This window comes from Tamandua tetradactyla, chromosome 3 (assembly GCF_023851605.1).
Source record: "Tamandua tetradactyla isolate mTamTet1 chromosome 3, mTamTet1.pri, whole genome shotgun sequence".
NCBI classification, from domain to species: Eukaryota; Metazoa; Chordata; class Mammalia; order Pilosa; family Myrmecophagidae; genus Tamandua; species Tamandua tetradactyla.
Genome location: NC_135329.1, coordinates 37552928 through 37576049, shown reverse-complemented (window position 1 = coordinate 37576049; position 23122 = coordinate 37552928). Strand labels below are relative to the sequence as shown.

Genomic DNA, 23122 nt, shown 5'->3' with positions numbered 1-23122 from the left:
TCAGACCCTTCTTACTTCCACCCCAAAAGTCAACAAGGAAGTAAAGGGAAATTTCCCCAATAATGACTAATTCTACAGAGTAGAGAATTTCTAACCTGATCTCTGACCTTCTTTAGCATGTATCATCCAACTAACATTTGTTTTCACTTAGGTAGATTAGATGATCCCTTCCTGTGGGAAACAGAGAAAGAATGAAAACAATCTCAGATAGGAGGAGGCTAAAGATATATGACAACTAAATACAATGTGTGTTCTTAGGTTGACTCCTAGGGTAAAAAAAAAGTTATTAGTGCAACAGCTAGAGAAATTCAAATAGTATCTGTAAATTACTTAATCGCATTGAATCAATAGTAATCCCTTGGTCTCAATAATTATGCTATGGGTATACAGCAATTCTCTGTATGACTTCTCTAATTTGTCTCTAACTCTAAAATTATTTAAAAATAAATAGAGAAAAAATAAAATGAGTAGAGAGGGGATGGACTTCACAGCAAAAAATAATTATCTTGCACCTTTGGGAAGGTGAGTAGAAGGATTGATTTCACTATTATTCTCTGTATGACTCTATAAGTCCTCCTCATTAGAAATTAAATACATGCCAAGTCAATTATCAATTAAGTGACAAGTTGAATAAACATTGTCAGGGTTAATTGACCCCCAGGGTTCATTAAGGCTCATTCAGCTCCTCTTGTGTCTTTGAGGTTTTGTTTTGACTTTAGCAAGTCATTGCTTAAATTGACTTAATTGTAAAATTGTGCCAATTTGATGGGGACAAAATAAAGCGCAGTTACAAAAATTTTTCCCCTAATGTATAATTTTGCATAATCCAGGTAAATTAGAGGGGTGGAGTTTATGCTGATTAGTGAAAAATAGAATTTAAGCTCTAAGAAATCACAAAGTAACAGATTTTTTTGATATAATAAAGCAAGCCTAATTCAAATCAGCCGAGAAGACTATTAGCCCTCAGTATCATGAAGAGTTCCCAGATAATATGTATGTTTATTCTACTCTTATTACTTACTTCCTGAATGTATTCTTCGTTTCTCTTTCTTTCTTTTTTTTTTGCATGGGCAGGCACAGGGAATGAAGCCCAGGTCTCTAGCATGGCAGCTGAGAATTCTGCCACTGAGCCACCACTAAACTGCCCTAGAACCATTGTTTTAATTTCCAGCAATGCTGTTGAGGTGGGAATCATGGGATTTCCACATAAAAGCATATGACCTGAAGTCAAGGTGATGCAAACATGTTCTAGAGTGAAGACAGGGCTGCATTCAGTGTGACAAAAGAAAAGGATGCTGGCAGGGCGGGAAGACTGGATGGAAAAGCATGTTGAGGCCATGCTAAGAAAGCCTTGAATGGTATGTTAAGACATTTTTATTTTATTCAGATGGCTAGAGGCTCAGTTATTGAAGACAGTTAAAGAATTTATATGTTCAAGTGTGTTTTTAGGATACATTGTAAATATTTATTGTATTATTTTAAACATTTAATGTATTATTAGGATACATTTATTGTTCATCATTTCCTTTCCTTCTCAATCCTACATATACCCTGTCTTAGAGAGATGGATACATTATTCTCATTATATGTGTGGGTATCTTAAGGATGGTAAATCCTACCTCAGGGTTTCCTGCCAAAACTGTAAATTCCTAATCCTTTCAAGCTTCATGTGTTAATTTAAAAACCATAGTAGATTAGCTCTGAAATAGCATCTACTTTCTTTCTCTTTGAGATATCTAGAATTATGAGCTATATATCATATCCTCAAATCATTTCAGAAAGAAAAACACATGGCCAACTTCATGCAAAACAGTTATTTAATTGCAAGAAATATCATAATCACTAGACCATGTTGCCAAATGAACTAGAAATGGCCACTTTATGTTAAAGTAGGGTATTGATGGGAGGTCACCTGTATAAAATTAGAATCTAACTAGTAAAAAAAAATCGGTCTCACCTCATATACATATGTCAATCAGGTTTAAATTATTAACCTACCATACGTTTAATATACAGATAATTTTGAAACATTACATTGTTCACTGCATTTAGTCAGCCTCTAGTGTAACCATGGCAACTCTTACATAAAACATAGCTGAGTTGGTAATTTCATTCCAAATTAAATGAAAATAAGGCTAATCCTATTATTGTTCTTAACAATTTTCCAAGTAGCTTCATCTTCAAGTGCCCTTGCTTGTATAATCTGTCTTTTAAAAATAGATCATTGGAAAATTATATGTGTTTGTGCATTCGTTCTACTCACAGCCATTAACACTGCACTTCTGTCTGTTGCATAGCCTCGTGCTTCAGAATAGGTCAAACCCACCTACAATGCTACGTCGTATTTTTCTTGCAATTCAGGGATGGGTAAATCTTTTAAATGTACCAATTTGTACCATTAAGCATTTTAGGCTGTCACTCTAAAATTACTGTAAAATAATAATCTTTTTTTCCAGAGAAGCCATATGTGCAATTGTATAAATCATAAAAGAGTTCTTAAAGTGATTCTGGTATGTATTTTAAACATGCTCATGTATGTTTCAATAGTTATTTAGGAAAGCTATCTTTCCCTTTTTAACCTTCAATGAAAAGTAATTGAAAGATGGGAGTTCCATTTAAAATTAGTCTCATTGTCATGTCAATATATTTAGTTTTGTAATTATTATAAACATTAAATGTCACCCAATAAAGCTGTCTTTTCTGACACTCTATTGATGCTGCATGTATGCTAAATTATGCTTTGATTGGCCCATCTCTTCTATGCTAGTTACTTGTTCAAGGGTTTAGATCCAACCTGCAATTCTGAAATAGAGTAAAGGTAATACATGATAGAACACTAAACCACAGACATGGACTATATCTTTAAAGGGGACTGTAGGATAGTGAAAAGAAGATTAATTTGGAGTCAGAGACTGTGATGGTGATTTCAAGCTATATCAAGAATTCTATATGAGTTTTGCCATCTCTTACCCCTTGTATATATCAGATTCTTCATCTATGAAGGGCAGATAATAAAAATAACTACACTTTTGTTCCAAGCAAATAGGATGATATAAATCATCACAAGGATATAACTTTAATACAACTCTACATCTGTCTAATAATGGCTATTAAAAGAGAACGCATTGAACTAACAAGCAACAATCCTACTGGATTAGGAGGTATACAAGGTGAAACTTTGCGCCATTTTGTCTACTTTGCTCCAAGGTCCTCAGTCTTGGAACCCTACCAGACACTTGCAGAAATTTCAGGATGCTGGGAAAAATCTGCCAGTACGATTCCAGGTGCTAAGAAGATAGAGGTCAGTTTCTCTGGCTAACTAAGCCAATTCTCTCTATACAATAATGATTATGAATTGGGGCCATCAGGTCCTGTAGGTTGCATTGGTTCCAGTTGTTATCTTAGTCACAAGAAATTCTTCAACAAACTCATGACTTCCATCCACACATAGCTTTCTAAATCCAACATTAAATTTAGGAATGTGTTAAGGGGAAGGTACTGATAGAGGTTAAATAGAGAGGAGAAGACATGAGATGATTCAACAGGGATAAGGAAAGAAGAAATGGACAAAGCTATAACAAACCAACTACCCTAAGCCCTGATTCCCACTTTTAATAACTATAAATGAAAGAGTTTTCATCTTCTCAATAGTAAATCATGATGTGTGGGCACACCATTCTTGTGTTTTTTGCAAATGCATGTCTTTCATTTTGATTGGCATCTCTTTATCATCTTCTATTGTTATTTCAAGTTTTGATACTGATATCTGCATTTTAAAATTTCCTTTATAAAATAATTAAATTTATTTGGAAAAAACTGACCATGATCATCAATTACAGAGTGACTGACAAATGTACCTCACATTTTTCTCCCCATCTTATACCTTACCAGCGAAGTCATCAATGTCCATTACATATAGAATTTTTCATAATTAGTGATTTAACATTAATCACATATTTTTTGAGAATCAGCTGCCATATATTTTATATTGAAATGATTTCCTGAAAACCAAATTAATGTAATTTAAAAACTAGGAAGGCATTGGATGACATGCAGATCTTCTAATGTTTAGCAGAAGTATATACTTAAGAGATGTTCATTGAATTAATAAAAAAAATGAATCATTTAGTTTGGCCCCTATTACTTACAAATAACCAAGTGATTTGCTTAAGGTCATAAGAATTTTCAGTGGCAGAACTTGGAGTGTAATCTGGATCATCCAACTCTTAGTTCAGTATTTGTTTCCAATACCTCTCAAGTTACATAATATGAGATTGATAATAATTTCGACACATTTCTTCAGTGCTTAAAGCTAAAATTGCATAACATGTCATAAGCAAATGGATAAACTTGCTCAATATAAAGTTATTGTTCAATATGCATAAAATTTATAGCAAAGATAATAGAAGCACACTATATATTTTTTCTTAATTGAGGCAATATTTAGCATAAATACTGAAAACTAAAGATGGAAGGCATTTATTCATGAAAACAAATCCATCACTTGAAACCTAGAATTTTGGAAAACAAAATAAATTTCAATTTCAATAATTGTTTTAAAACAAGTGGTTATATAGATAGCATTTCTTATTTTAATAGTTTAGCTTGTGTAGTGAAATGCAAACTTAAACCTATAAATATTAATAATCACTTATTTTAAATTCTCCTCTTCACTTGGATAAATGGCCAAAATTTTTTCTCTACTCAACTTAGTTTGATTCTTGAAAAGTATACACACACATATATATATGTATATATGTGTACCTATGCATATATGTGCACCTATATATATGTATACATAGAATTTAGTTATAATTTAAGCATGTATAATTTAAATTGCAAATAGCTAAGCTGCTGTTGAAATCAACACTCAAACATAGAATATAATTAATTAGATTCTGTCTACATTAGTATACACACCAGAGAATTGATCATCAATTAATTCACTTTATAGATATATTGGATTAGTGTTTGTGTTACTTTAGTATGCAATTGACATTCACCTATCCAGAGCCACAACTTTATAGGTGGCTATATGATTTGGTGTACCATCTTCAAGGAGGAGAAGAAAAATAAAATCATTCAACTGCAGCAGAGTCTTTAACTGCTTAAGCCACATGGAATAAAAGCAAATCTGCAATCATCCAAAGATATGTGTTCACACTGAGACAGCTCCAGACGAAATGTAAAGCTAATTTAACTTAGTTAGCGTCCACCTTCTATGTAGTTTTGAAGAAATTCAAATAAAGCAACAGTATATTCAAGTGCCTTCCTCAGGACCCACAAAATTTCCCCAACTCCAAAGGCCAGCACAAAGATATCTTAGAAACTATGAAATTAGTCACAATATTATGACTTTTGGCAGCCAAAATAACAGGACCTAAATGAATATCAATGTTTTCCAATGAATGTTCAATGAAAGAAGTTTTATTAAGACTATTGGGGGAAGAGCGGTAAACCCCAGTAGTATATATGTGATGATATCCCTTTCCAGGTACTTACCATATGGATGGTGCTTCGGTTCCACTGATCTCTAAGAAATCATATCCTTCTTCAAGCTGAAAGTCAGTGAAGACTAATGCAATGGTGTCCCCTGGCTCTGCAAGAACGGTCCAGGTACAGTCAGCATTGTTTTCATATTCTGAAGGGAAGTGAGGGCTGGAAATGGTACTGCTTGTTCCACGCAAAGTTCCTCCACAAGCTCCCTCAGCTAGTAAGAACAGAAGCGAAAGGAAAAAAAATCATTTTTTGGAATCTTTTTCACATAATAAATATATCTATAAAGTGTCAGTTTTGATCTCTGACAAATATTTCCTGAAACCAAAAACTGAGACAATCTGACAATTGATTAATCCTGATTTAATAATTTAGTTCTATGAAAAGCTTACAAAACTCTACAATTTAAATTATATTATTAACTGAATTGCCATTATTGAAAACAATGAAATCATGGCTTTTCTAAAATCTGGAATGTGTAGTTGTCATGTATCTGATATTTGTACAGCTTAATTAACATTTCAAAGTTTTCCTCTGAAACTTGGAAGATAGAAATATGTCAGCAACATTTTGAACCTTGGAAATGCGTAGCTATATTTTCTCAATTCACTGATACCGACTTTGAAAAGTACTGCAATTTTAAAAATAAGCTGTCAAACTGAACTTACTTTATTTTCCATAGGATTTAGAATGTGTATTTGGTTCTGAATTTCAGAGAAGTTCTTGACTATTGTAAACAAACAGATTGATTAAAAAAAAGGTTCTGAAAAGAAAATAATTGGATGAAAATGTAAAATGGAACACTTTAGAAAAGTGGCAAATAAAATCATCAAAGTAAAACTAAAATATATTTGAGATAAACCGCAGCATTTTAATAAAATATTGGTCTGAAGAGAAATAGATCTTGAAAAGTTTTGCTATAGAATATTAAGCAGAAAAGTTTTGAGCTTAAAATCTATTAGAAATTGTGATGTACATAGTAAACTGCATAAACAAGATAAATAATTTCAAATAAATCTGTTTTAAGAGAAGTCTCAAAATTTCTTTCCTTCTCTCTCACTCTCTTTTTTCCTCTCTCTTTTATCAGATATTTTAAATCTAGATAATATATTTAACAATTACTGATATTGATGATTGTGGAAGCATTCATCACATGACCTGGCCAATGCATGCCATTGGCTTACACCAAACAATCAATGGGTTAACTCACCAATTTACCCTACTGATGCATGTCCCATTGCAGACTCACCCCAGTATTCCATGCTTTAATATCACTTACAACATGAGTGGAAGGGACTTTCAAATGAGAACTGGAGTCACTGATTCATATTGGCATTTCAGACAATGTGCTTTTAATCCCTTGCTCAAGGCCACTTTGTGGCAAACAAAGGCTGAGAAGATTTAACATTGGACTAGTATATATTATAATAACACATTTCTAAAGGTGTCATCTGTGCCCCACTAGGATATATTTTCCTCCGTGGCCCTTACTGAGCAATGGAGTGTCTCCAAGCGGGAGAGGGCTCCTGTGTTCTTGAAATATTAGGACCCGTGGCCCATGTGGACAATTATATAGAGGATTGGAAGGGCCACACAGTACTTGCCCAACATACTGTGGCCTAAGATACCCTACTGGCAGGACAGATGAACAGCTGGTTCCATTCTGCAGTCCATCTGTTCATACCAGGCATAGGTGTGCATGCCCTACGACAGATGGTAACCAAATCATCTCTGACCACAGCAAAAACAGCTAACACTACTACTTGAGCAAATAAGAGGAATCATTAAATTCTCTAGCCAAAGTGGCAGTGAATAACTGGATAACCCTTAATTACCTACTGGGAGTGTCTGTGTTATGCCAGACTATCACTCTGTGTCTATATAAACAATTCAGAAAAGGCTGAAACCAAACTGGAGAAGATATATGATCAAGCAGGGTGACTGTTGGTTGTATAGTGACAGTCCTCCCTTGAACTCATTTGACTTTTTTAGCTGGCTTAACCCAGGCATCTAGGACTCTTGGTTGAGAAGGCTGCTGCAAGGAGTCCAGGTCATACTCCTGTGGTGGCTATCCTAAACGCCCTGGTTAAATGTGCCAATCTGGCAGGAAGTCTCTACAAATGAATCACTGCCATCCATGTTATTCTGGAACCAAATCAGACCCATCTTTGACTTCAAATTTGAGGAGGTTGTGGGTGCTGCCAAATGTGACATGCTATTACAACTTTCTGGCAGCTGGTTGAGGGTTGGATGGGACTGTTGGGGAAGCACTCAATGAGCAACTTGCCTCCCTGATTGGTTTGCACAATCAAGGCCCTAGACCTAGAATGTTCCCTTATCTGGGGACTTGGCAACCCTACTGGAGGAATCTTAAATTGATTCTAAAGCTTATAAAGATGCAAAATCCTAGAACAGCCAACAAAATACTGAAGAAGAAAGCAAAAGATTCATTTAAAGTAAAGCTTCTGTTCTGCCAAGGACTGTCAACAAAATGAAAAGACAAACCATAGACTGGGAGCAAATATTTGCAAACCATATATCTGACAAAATACTTGAATCCAAAATATAAAAACAATTCTTAAACGTAATAAGAAGAAAACAAACAACCCATTTAAAATGGGTAAAAGAGTTGAACAGACATCTCACAAAAAAGAATATATTCCTGGGGAAAATAAGCATTGAAAAGATGCTCCTCATTACTTTTCATTGAGGAACTGCAAATTACAGTAACAGTGAGATACTGCCACAGACCTATTAAAATTTGTAGTCTAAATTCCAAAACACGGACACCACCAAATGCTAATGAGGATGTGCAGCAACCAGACCTCTCATTCACTATGGGTGGGAAAACAATATGGTATAGACAATTTGGAAGATGATTTGTCAGCTCCTTCCAAAGCTAAACATAGGCTTACCCTAATATGATCCAGCAGTTGTGCTACTAGGTAATTACCCAAAGGAGTTAAAAATATATCCACACACAAATATGTGTATGAATGTTTATAGCAGTTTTCCAAATTGGGAGTAATCAAGATTCCCTTTCATAGGTAAATGGATTAAAAAAAAAAAAACAGTGGCACATATACCAAATGGATTATTACTCGATGCTAAAAGAAATTAACTGTCAAGTCCTGAAAACGTGCAAGAATCTTAAATAAAAAACATGGGAAACCTTAAATACATATTGCTAAGTGAAAGAAGTCATCCTGAAAGGGCTACAGATTGTTTGATACCAACTGAATGACATTTTTACCACAGAGACAGTAAAAAGTTTCATGGTTGCCATGGGTTGAAGGTGAGATGAAATAAAGTGATCAACAGGTAGAGCATGGGGCATTTTAAGATGGTGAAATTATTCGGCATGATATCATATGGCGGATACATGATATCACACATTTGTCAAAGCTCAAGAAAAACACATACAGCAAGAATGAACCCTAATGTAAATCATGGACTTTAGTTACTAATAATTTATGAATATTGATTTATCAATTATAACAAATGTACCTTAGCAAATGTAAGATGTTAATAAAAGGAGAAATCATGTGTATGTGGGGGGGGTATATGAGAACTCTCTTTCTTTGTAATTTTTCTGTAATCCTAAAGGTGCTTTAAAACTAATATGTATTATTAAAAAAATTTCCCTTGGTATGCATAATTGATTGATTGGTTGGTTATTGGTTGATTTAGTCTTTTGAGGGGAAAAAAAACTTCGAGTGGGGCTGCTGACGATATTCCTCCAACACTGCACTTAACGATGAAGCCCGTGCTGAGCAGAAATGGGGGTCCTTCTCCACCTAAGGGAGGGTGTTATTAAGATCTAAATGCATAGCAATATTCAGTATATGGCAGTTAAGCATATCAAATGATGGGAGAAGTGTCTTTCAAAAAGTGGACCGGAATAAAAGCTGATAAATAACTTAAATGCATTCTTTAAGCTCCAAACAAAATCCCCCCAAAATACATTTACATGAATTAAAGTGCTTAAAAATATAAAATAATGGGCAAATTAAGAAAACATACTACAATGTATTATCTCAGATAATATATTTTCTCAACTAAAGAGAAATTATAACTGCCATTGCAGCAAAACAATTGCAATACCAACTTACATAATATTACTTTTTTTGAAATAAATTGATCAAAACTAAAATTTAAAACAGCAAGAAAACAAGCACAAGTATTTTCAATCATATGCAAAGGGATATTATCTATACCTATTATGTATATATATAGATAGGGAGATAGATAGATAGATAGATAGGTAGGTAGGTAGGTAGATAGATTAGATAGATAGATAGATAGATAGATAGATAGATAGATAGATAGATAAACAGATATAGATATAGATATAGATAGTACGCTGTATGGCGGGGTCACATTTCATTCTTTTTTCCATGTGAGTATCCCGTTATTGCAGCACCATTTGCTGATTTGTTTTTGGCTGTTGTTGGTTTCTTTGTTTGCTTGTTTGGGAAGTGCATGGGCTGGACTCAAACCCGGGTCTCCCGCATGGCAGGTGAGAATTCTAAACTACCCTCACACTCCCCCTGATTTATATTTTTAAGATAAAGGTGGAAATACATACATATAAAAAATAAAATTGAAACAAGAATTAATTCTAATATTAACAAGCACAAGTAAAAGTATAGCCTTTTTTATCAGAGGCATTCGGATTAAAATAATAGTAGAATGCCATTTAGCATTCATTAAAAAGCAGAAGTTTGAAAATAACGTAAAAAACAATGCAAGATAATCAACAGTAAAACTGACACAATTATATACTCTTGATATCACTGTATTTTGGTATAAATCATTAGCAACTAATCTAGCAATATACATGTGAGATAATAAAAATTGTCTTATGCTTTGGCAAGTTACCCAATTTTACTGCATTAAAGTGTTTCTTATTTATTTGTAAAATGTTGATAAATGAAATAAATATTTTAAATGTACCAGAGTTGTTGCTGTTGTTTAAAATAAATTATACCATGAATCTTTTTGGAAAGGAAAGTTATTATGTATTGGAAAAATAAATCACCTAATTTATCTTTGACCTACCTGGATTTTTGTCATATTTTGTAAAATGCAGGAGAGAAAAATGAAATAGTATTTATAGCAACAAGAAATTTCAATGTGACCATCATTCTTACAACAAAACATGTTTGTTTGGGTTTTCCGTCTTTAACAAACACAACATATGGTTCTACAATATATTTTAGGTTCCAATAAATTCTATGTAATTACCTTGTTAAAAATAGGAAGCTGATTAATCAAAGTTTCAAGCCAATAGGCATATATTTTAATTGTAGAAAATGAAAAGCAAGAGTTGATGGTACACATGCCCTCTACTATCATTTATATATGACACAGAGGATTTATGAAGGATTAGTCTATCGTGCCAACGTGATGGTATCTGGCAAAGGATATTTAATTATTTTTGGCTGTAAATCACGTAGTAAAAGACTTGCCTTTCTGAATGAATAGATCACTTGATTGATGAGACCTAGTTGTTTTTTTAAAAAAATATGAGTCCATTCCAAATGGAATTAGTGGGTTTTCCAAAGTCATAAATTCACTCTTAACTTAGAGAATATGAGTGTCTCATGCTGCTATCATTATATGCTTCAGTGTTCCTGCTTCAAACAACATCAAAACTGCCCGGGATCCCTTATTTGACTTGTTTCAACTAAATACACAAAAGCAAATTAATGTAAATTAACTGCAAATGTAATATAAAGTAAATATATAAAGTAACATTAACCTTGTAATAAAGTCTTGAAATGTTTATTTACCTTCTGTAAATCATTAGGTGGAAATTACCTTCTGTAAATCATTAGATAGAAATGGTGCGGTCAGCATAGTTACTTTTTCTTAATTCACTGATCCTCTGAATAGTAGCAGGCTGTCAAAAAACATTGGGGATCGAGACGTCCAGCTCCAGGCCATAATTCCACATATGATCTTGCAGATTTAATCAAAGGGAATTACTAGGCTTTTGGCCGGGGGCGTCATAGGGAAAAGCTGCCCTCACCACCCCAGTCTTGGAGTACAAACAGTGCTTTACAATCTCCTATTCCCCAGCTTCTCTTACCCCAGCCAGCCATTTGCATATGCCATATCTGCATTCCTAACCTGGCACCTCTAGTCAATGGTCTCCTTATTGAGGGGATGTCGTTAATGCACTCTTCTCCAACCTGACAGTACTTTTCCTCTCCTAGTCCTTTCCCTTCTCCCTCTTCCCGTCCCCTAGGTCAATAAAAAGGCAGGAGATTTTGTTTGGGGCTTCTTGGTGGTGATACCATCTTCCCCCATTATTCCCCTTCTATCTCCTCTGACCCTCACCCCATAGTGTTCAATGGGGAAAATGTAACACTTGGAGAGCACCTTTCTTTTATGTCTCTTAACTAACTACATTGCCACATTAAATGAATCAAGTCTTGACTGTTCCTATCGATTTGGCTCATTGTCCTAAATGACTGCCTTGAAACGTACAGCTTGACAGGACTTTGCTTACATTTGAACTTTGTGGATCCCTGTATTTATGTCCATTCATTTATTCATTCAACAAATAGTAAACTATTAAATAGTATACCTTAACACGTGTTCCTTAAATTGGATGTGCATAGAAGGCTTCTCTGAAGAGAGGACATTTGAGGTGAGATCGGAGGAAATAGAAACAAGCCAAGGAGAAAGGTGAAGGAGTAAGGATCTTGGGGATACTCATTCCTCTTGCATGCACTGTGCCTCCCTGGTGTCTTCATAAGTTGCTTTCCTGAATGCAACCTTCTTTGATCACCCTATGTAAAATAGATTACCCTAGCATCAATCCCCTGTCTCTCTATTCGAAGCTTCCTTTTAGCACTTTTCTTGGTACAAAACATTGGAATGCAAGCTTCATGAGACTGTCTTTTCGTTGCTGTATCCCTTCTTCCTAAAAGGCAGCCTAGCACTTAGTAAACATTCTTTTCTTTTTCTTCTTCTACTTCTGTTTTTCATCGAATGACCAATTCCTGAAATTTCTGTAATTGTATCAGTTATAATCTAGAAAGCTTGGAACTCTAATAAAACATATTATCTGTGGACCTGCATATCATTAAACCATTTTTAGGAGTAGATGTAGGAAATCTAATGTAGTTTTAGAAACACATGGCTTTGTCAAATGTGAGATTTTAAAAGCATTCTATAAGAATTTCTTCAATATTAATAGAGAGACATTTTAGAGAAAATTAATTACCAAGAAGAAACTTTTAAAATTATATGAAAACTATTAAAGGAGTTTTTGTTTGCTTGTTGGTTTGTTATGCTTGTCTTCAATAAGTAGCTAAATTAAAAAGCCTGGAGTATTCTTTTTATATCCAACAGAACGAGAAGGAAAATTTCCTGTTGAAATCAAGTCAAAGCAGATGGAAAGAGGATTAGTACTTAAAGTAAACAAGAAAAGGAAACCAAAAACACACTTCATGGCTACTGAAAGAATTATCTCAGGTGCCATATTTAAACAATTGATATAAAGTTGTAAACCACATATTAAAAGGATAATATAGTAAAACAAATAGCTACTTGGTTTCAATTAAATGATTTTGGCTTCTGTTAATTCATATATATTTATTAACAATAAAAATGTATCAAAATGTGCACACAATTTTTCTCTATTTGGAAGAATTTTTTATTTGGCAACTGAAAAAGAGGAGCATCTGCTTAAGCAAATTTTATTTAAAATTCCCCTTCTCCTTTTCTTTTTGCACATTAAGCAAAACAGAAAATGAAGTTACATTATTGACCCCAAGGTAAATATTTGAGTGTAAAAGTTAGCAGACAACAAATAATTTTTAAATGAAAAAGGAGTCAGATTGCGAGTAGGAAGATAAAGTCAAATGGGTGGGCTTTGGGGTTGCACAGCGAATTTCTATCAAAGCAATTATTTCTACATGGATTTTATAGTTTGACTTTCATGAAACCTCGCATTAGAAGAAAAGTATCTACAGCTAAAAGAAATGTGAATGTTACTGAGTTATTCCAAAATGAAGATGATGTTTTCGTAAAAGATGTTGCTGAATTTACTGATTTTTGAATGAGGAAAATAATTCTAAATGCAAGTAGAAATCAGAGTGCACTATTTTCCCAAGGAATTTCAAAACTTTTCAAAGTTTTATTCTCAACTCTAAAATTATTATATCCTTGCCTGGGCATAAATATTGCTAGGAATCTGTCTTAAGGGCATAACTCAAAATATAGATTAAAACATTATTTAGAGACACATTTTGCTATATTTATCATAAAGAAAAACTGAAACCACCTAAATGTTCAATGCCAGATAAATTATTAAAGTAGACGCATCCATACCATGTAACCATCCAACATATTTGAGTTAATAATAATGCTTCAGTGAATTCCTAAGATATAATGCAAAGTTCATAAGAAGCAGAGTATATAACTGTATGCATATTCTCATTTTATTTAAAAAAAAATTCTTGAAAATAATTTCTAGGAAATAACTACAACAAAATGTCAACATTATTTCATGCATTTGTGATATTATATTAAATCTATAATAATGAATGTTATTTAATATACCTTCCCTAAAACTGTATAGAATATTGGATCCAGTGAAGACTCTGAAGTCAGACTATGTTTGAATCCTAATTCTGCCACTTATTTTTGTAAGCTGTCACCTTTTCTGTGCCTTAGTTTAGTTCTTTATAAAACAGAGATAAAATAACATCTGTTCATAGGCTTGCTGTGAAAGTTAAACAAATGAATTATTATGAAGTGCTTGAGGTTGGGAAACCCTGATCTAACTGATAATTTAAATAGTTTCCTCCTTATTTTTCTTTAATCAACATTATTAGGATATACAGTATACTAATTAGAACATTGGTTGAAAAATATGAACCCCTCAATAATATTAGTTATTATTTTCTCTAACATTGTCAACAGTGGACACTCAAGAATGGTTTATTGAATTAAATTATTTTGAGTTTTTGTTTTTATTTTGAGCTTTTTATCATAACTTCTAAAAGTTTTACTGCTTTGGGTTTGACATTTCTTCTCAAATGTCCACTCTGCTTTTATCAGGAGAGAAACAACTGCTCTGGCACAGTGGAGGGAATTCCAAAGAACTAGGTGTTCACGATGCACCCACCCTACCCTTGGCTTCCACTTCTCCAAAAGCTAAAATGAGATGAATCCCAGAGACATGCATCACCGTGACCTGAATCCCATCCCTCCTCTCTTATAGACTCATCATAACTTACTGTATACCTGAGACCATCAAGTGAATGACTATTGTCAATCCTTATGACAGTCAGCACAAAATGCCCTGTCTCCTGAATAATCCCTCATCCTTCCAGATTCTTGTCACCTTAAAGATCCAAACGTCTCATTTTTCTCACCCATTAACAACACTCCTCCAACACTCTCAAAACCCTTCTATCAGATCCTCTGGAATTCATGGTGAACTATCAGCAAATTCCTAACTACTTATGAAGTAGCTCCATTCTCCTTTCTCTGATAGAAATCTTGATGTCTTCTGAGGATGCTGCATCCCTTGAAGTCCCTTCAAATAAACAATGCTTTTCTTTTACAGCCATATCCCACTGGTCTAGAAATGGACTGCATATCCTTCATCTCGCTAACACTTTCAGACCATGTATTTTCTTTCTTCACTAAAATACTCCAGCTCTTGTCAAAGGCTCTCAGTACCAAAGCTGTATTAGTCAGGATTCTCCAGGGAAACAAATGACAGGAAATCTAGCTAGCTAGCTAGCTACCTATCTATCTGAGATTTTGATTAGAAGTGTTTCATGTGACTATGGGGATTGGCAAATCCAAATTCCGTAGGGCAGGCTGCAAGCTAGGAACTTCAATGAAGGTTTTTGAAGAATTCCCCAGGAAAAGCTGGTTGGCTGAAGAATCTAACACTGGCTGTCATTCTTTGCAGTGATCTGCAAACTCCTGGGTACTTCTCCATTGTTCTTTGACAATTTAACTTCTGGCTCACATCACTCTCTTCAACTCTACTTTTGTTTTAGTCCTTCAGGATTTAAATATTAATGTAGGTAATCCTTCACATTTGGACTCATAGCTCATTCAACCCTCCCTTCCAACATTCCCACTCTAACACAGTCACTCATTACCTCATTGCCATCACCTCCATTTTTAAATACCTTCAATTTAATGTTCTTTTACAACATAAATCTGAGAGTCTCCTAGTCCTACTACCTTTACACTTTTCTTCCCTTAGCCTTCTCATGTCCTCATTTCTAACTTTACCATTCTTAGAATTCATGGTCATTATTTAAATAACTCCCTTGCATATGTCATGACTCCATTGTCCCCCATTCTTCAGAAGGACAAAATGTTTAAATTCAAGCCTGGTCCTAGTCTGTATTTTCATCCATGCAAGCAAATGTGGCTGAATAAAAAAATGAAAACGCAAAAATTCTGATAGATCCTACTTTAAATTTATGACCATCATCTTAAAGTGGTCTTTAGTAATGTAAAGTAATTAAGTATTACTTTAGAATTTAGTAATACTTAATTCCCTTATGTCTTTGTAGCCTCCTTTCTTGGGTAAGGCATTTCGTATTGTGTTCTTTCTTAACCCACAAGGGTCTCCTCCCACATTCTTACTCACATGTAATGATGTTCTTTCTTACTTCACTAAGAAAATAGACACAATTAAAAGACAAATTCTACAATCTATCACCACCAGATCCGTACTTCTGCCCATAATATTTCCTTCCTGTATGAACTGCATGCACAGGCTATTATCTAAAGTTAACACCTACATTTATTTTCTAGTTTTTATTCCTGCTCATATTCCTTAGCTAATGCTTAGTACACATCTCTTTCAAAATGATCATTTTCCCTTTATGTTTGCCCTCAGCAAACATACTCTCATGTTCCTCATTCAAAAACGAAAACCAAAACCATATCTCACTTAACTCCGCATTTGCTTTCAAATTCCATATCCACTTTTAGCTTCATTTAAAAAAAAATCTCTTTCACATCAATATACCTCAAAAAAATGTGTCTATATTTGCAATCTTCAATTCCTTTTTCCCATCCTCTCTTGAAGACAGGATTCCTTTCTTAAGTCAGAGTTTTATCCTCACTGGTTCAAGGCAACTGCTGTTATCAAGTTACCAGTGTTATTAAATCCCATGATCAATTTTTGCCATTCACTTTACTCAAGCTCTAAACACTTGTCAGTTATTCATTTCCTTCTCCCTGAAATACTTTTCTCATTAGACATTTTGACCTGTTATATTTTCAAATAATTATCAATTCACATGAAAAATCAAACATAGTAAAGAGCAGTCCTGTGTACCTCTGCACATGGTTACATCTTACACAAATACAGCAAAATATTAAGACCAAAAAACAAATGACATGGTACAATGTGCATATAAAATTCTGTGGCATTTTATTCACTAGTATTTTTATACACTACTCTCTTGGCTTTCTCTTATTGGTCAACTATTCTGAGTTCCCTCATTTGTTTCTTTTTACCTCCCAATCCATACTAGAGTGTCCAAGTCTCAGTCTTTGAACCTCTTTTCTTCTGTAGATGCAGTCATTTCCTTGGTGATCTGACCTCATGCCATTTCAGCTGCACAGATTTAAATTCATCAGTATCCTAAAAATTCTCAAAATTTTAGTTCAATTTTTGCTCGCTTTCTCCTGAATTCTAGTTTTACATATTTAGTTGTTACATGACATATATATATTGCCTAAATAGCATTCCAGCCTTAATAATTAAAATTATTAAATTTTTAATAATTTTAATAATTTTAAAATGTGTGTAATTAAAAAATCACATCCTTGATCCATCCCCTTCTAAATCTGCAATTGTCACAGTCTTCTCCATCTCCATAAATGATAACTCCATTCTTCCAGTTGCTTTGGATAAAACCAATGGGGTCATACATGAGCCTTCAATTTTATTCATATTTAACAATCTAGAAGGCAGCAAATTCTATTGGCCCTTTCTTCAATCTGGATTCTGAATCTTATTTCATACCACAACTTCCACTGTAATCACCATCCCTAAGACCACTTCTTCTCCTACCTCTATTACAATAACTTCTTGACTGGCGTTCCTACTTCTGCCTTGCTCCATAGCTGTCGATTAATTCTCTTATAATAGAAGGTAGCTGATGCTGCGTCTCTTCTCAAGCCCTGTTGTGTCTTCTTATATCGCTGAATTGAAGCTAAAGTCTATATTGCTCAAAATAGAAGCTGAAGGCCACATCATGGCCTATATTATCTTCTTATTTCCTCATCTATACTTGCTACCATCTAATCTGCTCCAGCTATATAGGTTATTGCACTATTTTTCAAACATACACTTTATTATTTTGCCTCAGGACCTATATGCCATGGCTATTTATTCCATCTGAACCACTCTTCCCAAGTCTTTTCATACGGCTTATTCCTTACCTCCATTAGGGTGATTGATTAACCTGGTTTGCCAAGAACCTAGGAATTTACTTTAAATTTTAGTGGATAAATCTGGAATAGTTCTGGGCACACTGGACATTTTATCATCCTAGCTCTTAACCAAATGTCATTTTTTAATGAAGGCATTCCTGAGCACTTATTACAATTGGGCATATATGTTTTATTTTTTAAATTTGTTTTTGTTTACTTGTTTGTGTTTTTGTTTATTAGTTTTTGTTGTCTATCTCCATCGCTAGAGTATTACTTTAAAAAAATCGCATTTTTTGTTGTTTAATCTCCTCTATTGTCTGAGTACCTGAAATTAAAGTCTGCTAAGTAGAGCTCATGAGCCTCATATGTTCTAATATCTGCTTTTGAAAATAAAATATTAACAGAACAAGGCCAGGCTTATTTGTTTATGTAGTATAAATGGAGACTTTTACTGTACAATACAGACTAGCATAGCAGAAACAGAGACTGCATGACATGAAAAACCTAAAATATTTCCTACCTGGCCCTTTACAGAAAAAGTTTAATGATCCCTGATAAATAATTAGATTCCACACCATGTAGACCTTTGACAAATATTTCCTGAAAGAATAATTGAGTGAACACAAATAGTGATCCAAAATACAGAGAAATATTGACTTCTATTAGAAATAGAAAGGCGGCTAAAGGAACGTTGGGTCATTATTTTAATACTAATAAACATTCAACAAATTACAAACTATGTTAACAGCAAAAATGAGAAAATTTGCGGTGACACTGGTTTATGCATATTCTGCTTGTGGCATTGAATATTTGTTTGGCAAGTTTGCAAAGCATTAAGTGATAACATTCCTAGAAAATAATTCAACAGAAGATCAAAAGCAAACCTATAAGCACAGGGACACTCATTTAGCACTATTTATAGAAGAAAACATTGGAAACACTCACTATGTTCAACTATAGAGAAAGCAAGAAATATTAATTTTAGAGAACAAAATGCTTTTAATCAAATTTGAAATGTTTCTGATATAACGATAATTTTATAAAGTCAAATACAAATGTTATGTGCTCTGTAAATTCTGCTAGTCCTAATGTCTGAGAAACTTTTCAGAGGCTGTCTTCCTCTGATTTGTATTCTACCTCTGTGCTAGCTCTTCACTGATAATTATTACAGTAATTATTGCAAGGATTGATATTGACCACTTCGAGAATCTCATTTAATCTTTACCAATTCCGTGAGATTAAAAGTCGTACTAGAACACTTTAAAAGATTTGGAACCCGAGGCTTTGCAAGTAAATAGCTTGCCCAAGGTGTTATAGCTAGTAAGTCATAAAGCTGAAACTTGAATGACAAAGTCCTTCACATATGTGCCTATCACAAACATAGCGTATACTTGCTCATGCATTTATTTGCCAATAATATATTTATCTTTACAGTTTTGTAAACGAGCATGATACCTGCATGGAATATAATTATGTAAAATACTGTGAAGTATTCCACAAAAATGCTAATAATTGGCTTAGAGACACTTGGAATTACTTTAAAAATGTACTACAAAACTGTATTTAACAATATGCTTAGCAGAATGCCTGTAGCATAATGAAGGTGCAACACATATAGTCAGGATTTATATAATCGGATATTACTGTTTTTCAAATGTTGGTAAGATTTATATTAGACTTTTTTATTGTACAGTATGCAAAAAAAATCTTAAATTTAGATCATTTAAAAGCATTCAAACTTAATTTAAAGCCAGGTTACTTATTAAGAATGGTATTCCATTCTATCTTAATTTACATTACTTAATCTTGACAGATCATTTAAGATTCATTTTACAATATTACTTCTGTAACATAACTGATAAAAACACAGCTGTGTTTTAAATATTACAAAATTTATAGGCATCCATAAAAAGCAAAATTTCTCTCTCCCTTCTCATTCCCCTCCTGCTATATCTTTCTAAGTCTGTTCTGCTCCTTCATCACCAGCAGTAGAACATGTGCAATTAAAAAAACTTGACTGACATTTCATAAAACATTGGCATGTGACATATTATCATTCCCAGTCACTTTATATAATACTTATCAATTAAAAAAATCACAGTTAGCTCTAAACGAACCATGTGCATATAATATTTACTATGCCTTATTAAAGGTATTATTGCAATAACTCCTGGTTCTTTATTTAGTAGTCTCTTTGGTTGCTAACTATCATGCATATTTCCTAGGAAATTCAACTGTCATAAAATGATAACATCATTCAAAACTAAAACAAAATCAAAACAGCTGCCACATACTATATTCTCTAAAACCATCAAATAATGTATTTGATGTATGTATTTTACCACATCTAGGTAAATATTTATCATAAAAGCCTGTGTTTAGACAGGAAAGACATCTATTAGGAACTGTTCCATTTGATTATGGAACTTAGCAAGTCCAAAATCTGTAAGGCAGACCACAAGTTGGAAACTTGATAAGGTGACATTGAATTCCCCAGGAGAAGTGACAAATTGAGAGCTCCAATGAAGATGATGATGAATTCCTCATGAGAAACTGGCTATCTGCAGCAGAGACAGAAGTTCTTCTTTCTGCCTGCTCAAATCCTCAGGTCTCCTTTTAAGTACTTTAGCTGATTGGATGAGATTTCTCTCATCACTGAAGGCAATCTCTTTTGTTGACTGTAGATGTTATAAGCCATAGATGCAATCAATTGACTAATGATTTAAATCCATGAAATGCTTTTACAGTAACAATCAGGATATGGCTTGCTTGATGAAACAACTGGACACCATAACTTAGTCAAGTGTATAAATGAAATTAACCATCACACAATATTAGAACTTTACTGAGTATGTGAAATTAGTGCTAATTATGATTCATATGCTGACATTTTAGCTATGATTTTTACATCATGTTTCCAAGCAAAACACAAGACCAAACCAACAAATAAAACAACCTCTTCCAACTTCCCCACAGAAGGGGACCTTTTGAGGTTAATATGAAAATTGCAAAGTCAGTACTGGTTTTACCACCTATTATCTTTGTAGTTTTGGATATGATACTTAGCCTCTAAGAGGATTGGATTTCTTTTCTGCATACTCTAAGTACTAATGTTAACCATGTATTTTGGGGGGATAAGATAAAATGAAATAATATATATAAAGTATATAACAAGACACTTGCCACAGAGCAAGCCCTCAATACAGTGTTTAGTCATGATTTCTCTACACCCATATTGATTTCCACTTGACCGACATTTCATTTGCTGAAAATAGATAAGTGGAGAATAACCAATTATTGGCCCATCACTTCTCTGAAGTGTTATAAGCCCCTCTTGTTCAAATTGGTTTCCCAAAGTATCTTGGCCCAGGTCCTGGGAATTTGCTCTCCTTGTAGCAGCTCTAAGCACAATCCCTGGTGGCACCCTCCAAATCTCATTCTCCTGCAGGGAACAAGAGTTGCTTTGGTGGACAAAGAAGGAAGTCAGAGGATTTAGTAAAGGATCTAAGGCTGTGAGAGATAAAGAGAAAAGAGGCTTGAGGGTTAACTCAAACCAAATAAGTGTTTCCTTAGAGGAGCAAAAATTCTTTATGACCGGAAAAATAAACTATTTGTTTGTTTTGCTTTCTCCAAGATTGACTTACTCCCTTAAGAAATAGCTTCAACAAAACACATTTGCCTTTAAATAAAAGATACAGAGGCCCTACAGTCAAATGGCCCTCTTCGGTCGAAAGGCTCTCCAGAGCTAGGTTTATAAATATAGTTTTTCATTTGGAAAACGTGAAACTGCTGGTAGTCATTTCTAAGGCTCCAGAAAGCAATTTTTGCCAGTGCTTAGTTTAAACCATTTGCATCCACAGAAAATGCTGCCGAACAGCGGTTTCCTTTCTGTTATCTAGCTGCCTTTATTCTTCTCCATTCTGGGCACACATCCTGCAAGTCGATCAACACATTTTAACCTGTATTCTATATAAAAAGCACATGGATAAGGGGAGAAAACTCAAACACAGCCTCTATCACCTCTCTAGGACAAAACCAATTCACCTGCTTTATACACAAAAGCAGTTTTCTGGACACTTGATGATCAGATGGCCATCTTCTCCAGACATACCAGCATTCAAACTTTAATTTGTCAAGAAGAAATGATTTTTTTTAATTAAAGATGTAATATTTACTTCCAAATTCAAAATTCAGGTCATTTAAATTTATTTGTTTTCCTCATAAATAAATTGATAGTATATTATAGAGGCCAGTGGTATAGATGGACTCTGCAGCCAGAATACTGGGATTCACATCCTATCTCTCCAACTTGTGACTTTGGAAAAGGCAGTATCTCTGTGCCTTTGTGTTTTCTTCTAAAATAGAACAGGAATGCTGATTACATATATATAGACATGTATATATCATAAAGGGTTATTGTGAAAATTAAATACAAGAATATATGCAAAGCATAGTGACCGAGACTTAGAAATTACTAAATGTTTTAGTATCATAATGCTCTATTCTTAAAATCTTAAATTTGAGAGACTAAACTGAAATTTTTATCACTTAAGTTGGTATTCTATTTGCTACTCATTAGAATACTTCGAAGTTCAATGATTATCTCTTAAGTAAATGGAATTTAGAAACAATCTACATCTGGCCTGTTGCTAAATTGCATCTGCATTTTTATAACATGTCATGAGAATTATATGCATATTTTAACATATATGTGTATGTGTGTGTATGCATGTGTAATTTTTATTTCATTAACATAGTTCAAGTAGTGGAGTGTAGAATAAAATTATTAATTCCTACATAGACCTATCTTTCGGTAGGCATATATTTTATCTTTTACCAAATCCTCTTTTCATTCAACTTCTTTCCTTAGGAAAGAAGTCAGACTGATTGTTCTTTTATTCCAAAGCATACCAATAATGCATTAAAACCCTTTTCTTTGGGTGGGCCACAGTGGCTCAGCAGGCAGAGTTCTCACTTGCCATGCCGGAGACCCGGGTTCAATTTCCGGTGCCTGCCCATGCAAAAAAAAAAAGCCTTTGGTTTTAGAACTATCAATATCAATTGAGATCCTACAGTTTACCGGAATTTCCTTGCAAATTGTTTGCCATTTGTCTCCATTCACTTAGTGCTGACATATGAAGTTGTTTTCAAAATTAGAAGGGAGAGGAGCTAGGAATGGTAATTACTG

General features: G+C 33.9%; 1 protein-coding gene across 1 annotated transcript in view; it reads right to left on the bottom strand.

Moving 5' to 3' along the window:
* The window catches only part of LOC143675538 (CUB and sushi domain-containing protein 1-like), a 925048-nt gene that overhangs the window by 606853 nt on the left and 295073 nt on the right, over positions 1-23122 (bottom strand). Inside the window, exon 3 of the mRNA XM_077151715.1 lies at positions 5503-5710. Coding sequence (XP_077007830.1) covers positions 5503-5710 — 208 coding nt within the window. The remainder of the gene's footprint in view (positions 1-5502; positions 5711-23122) is intronic.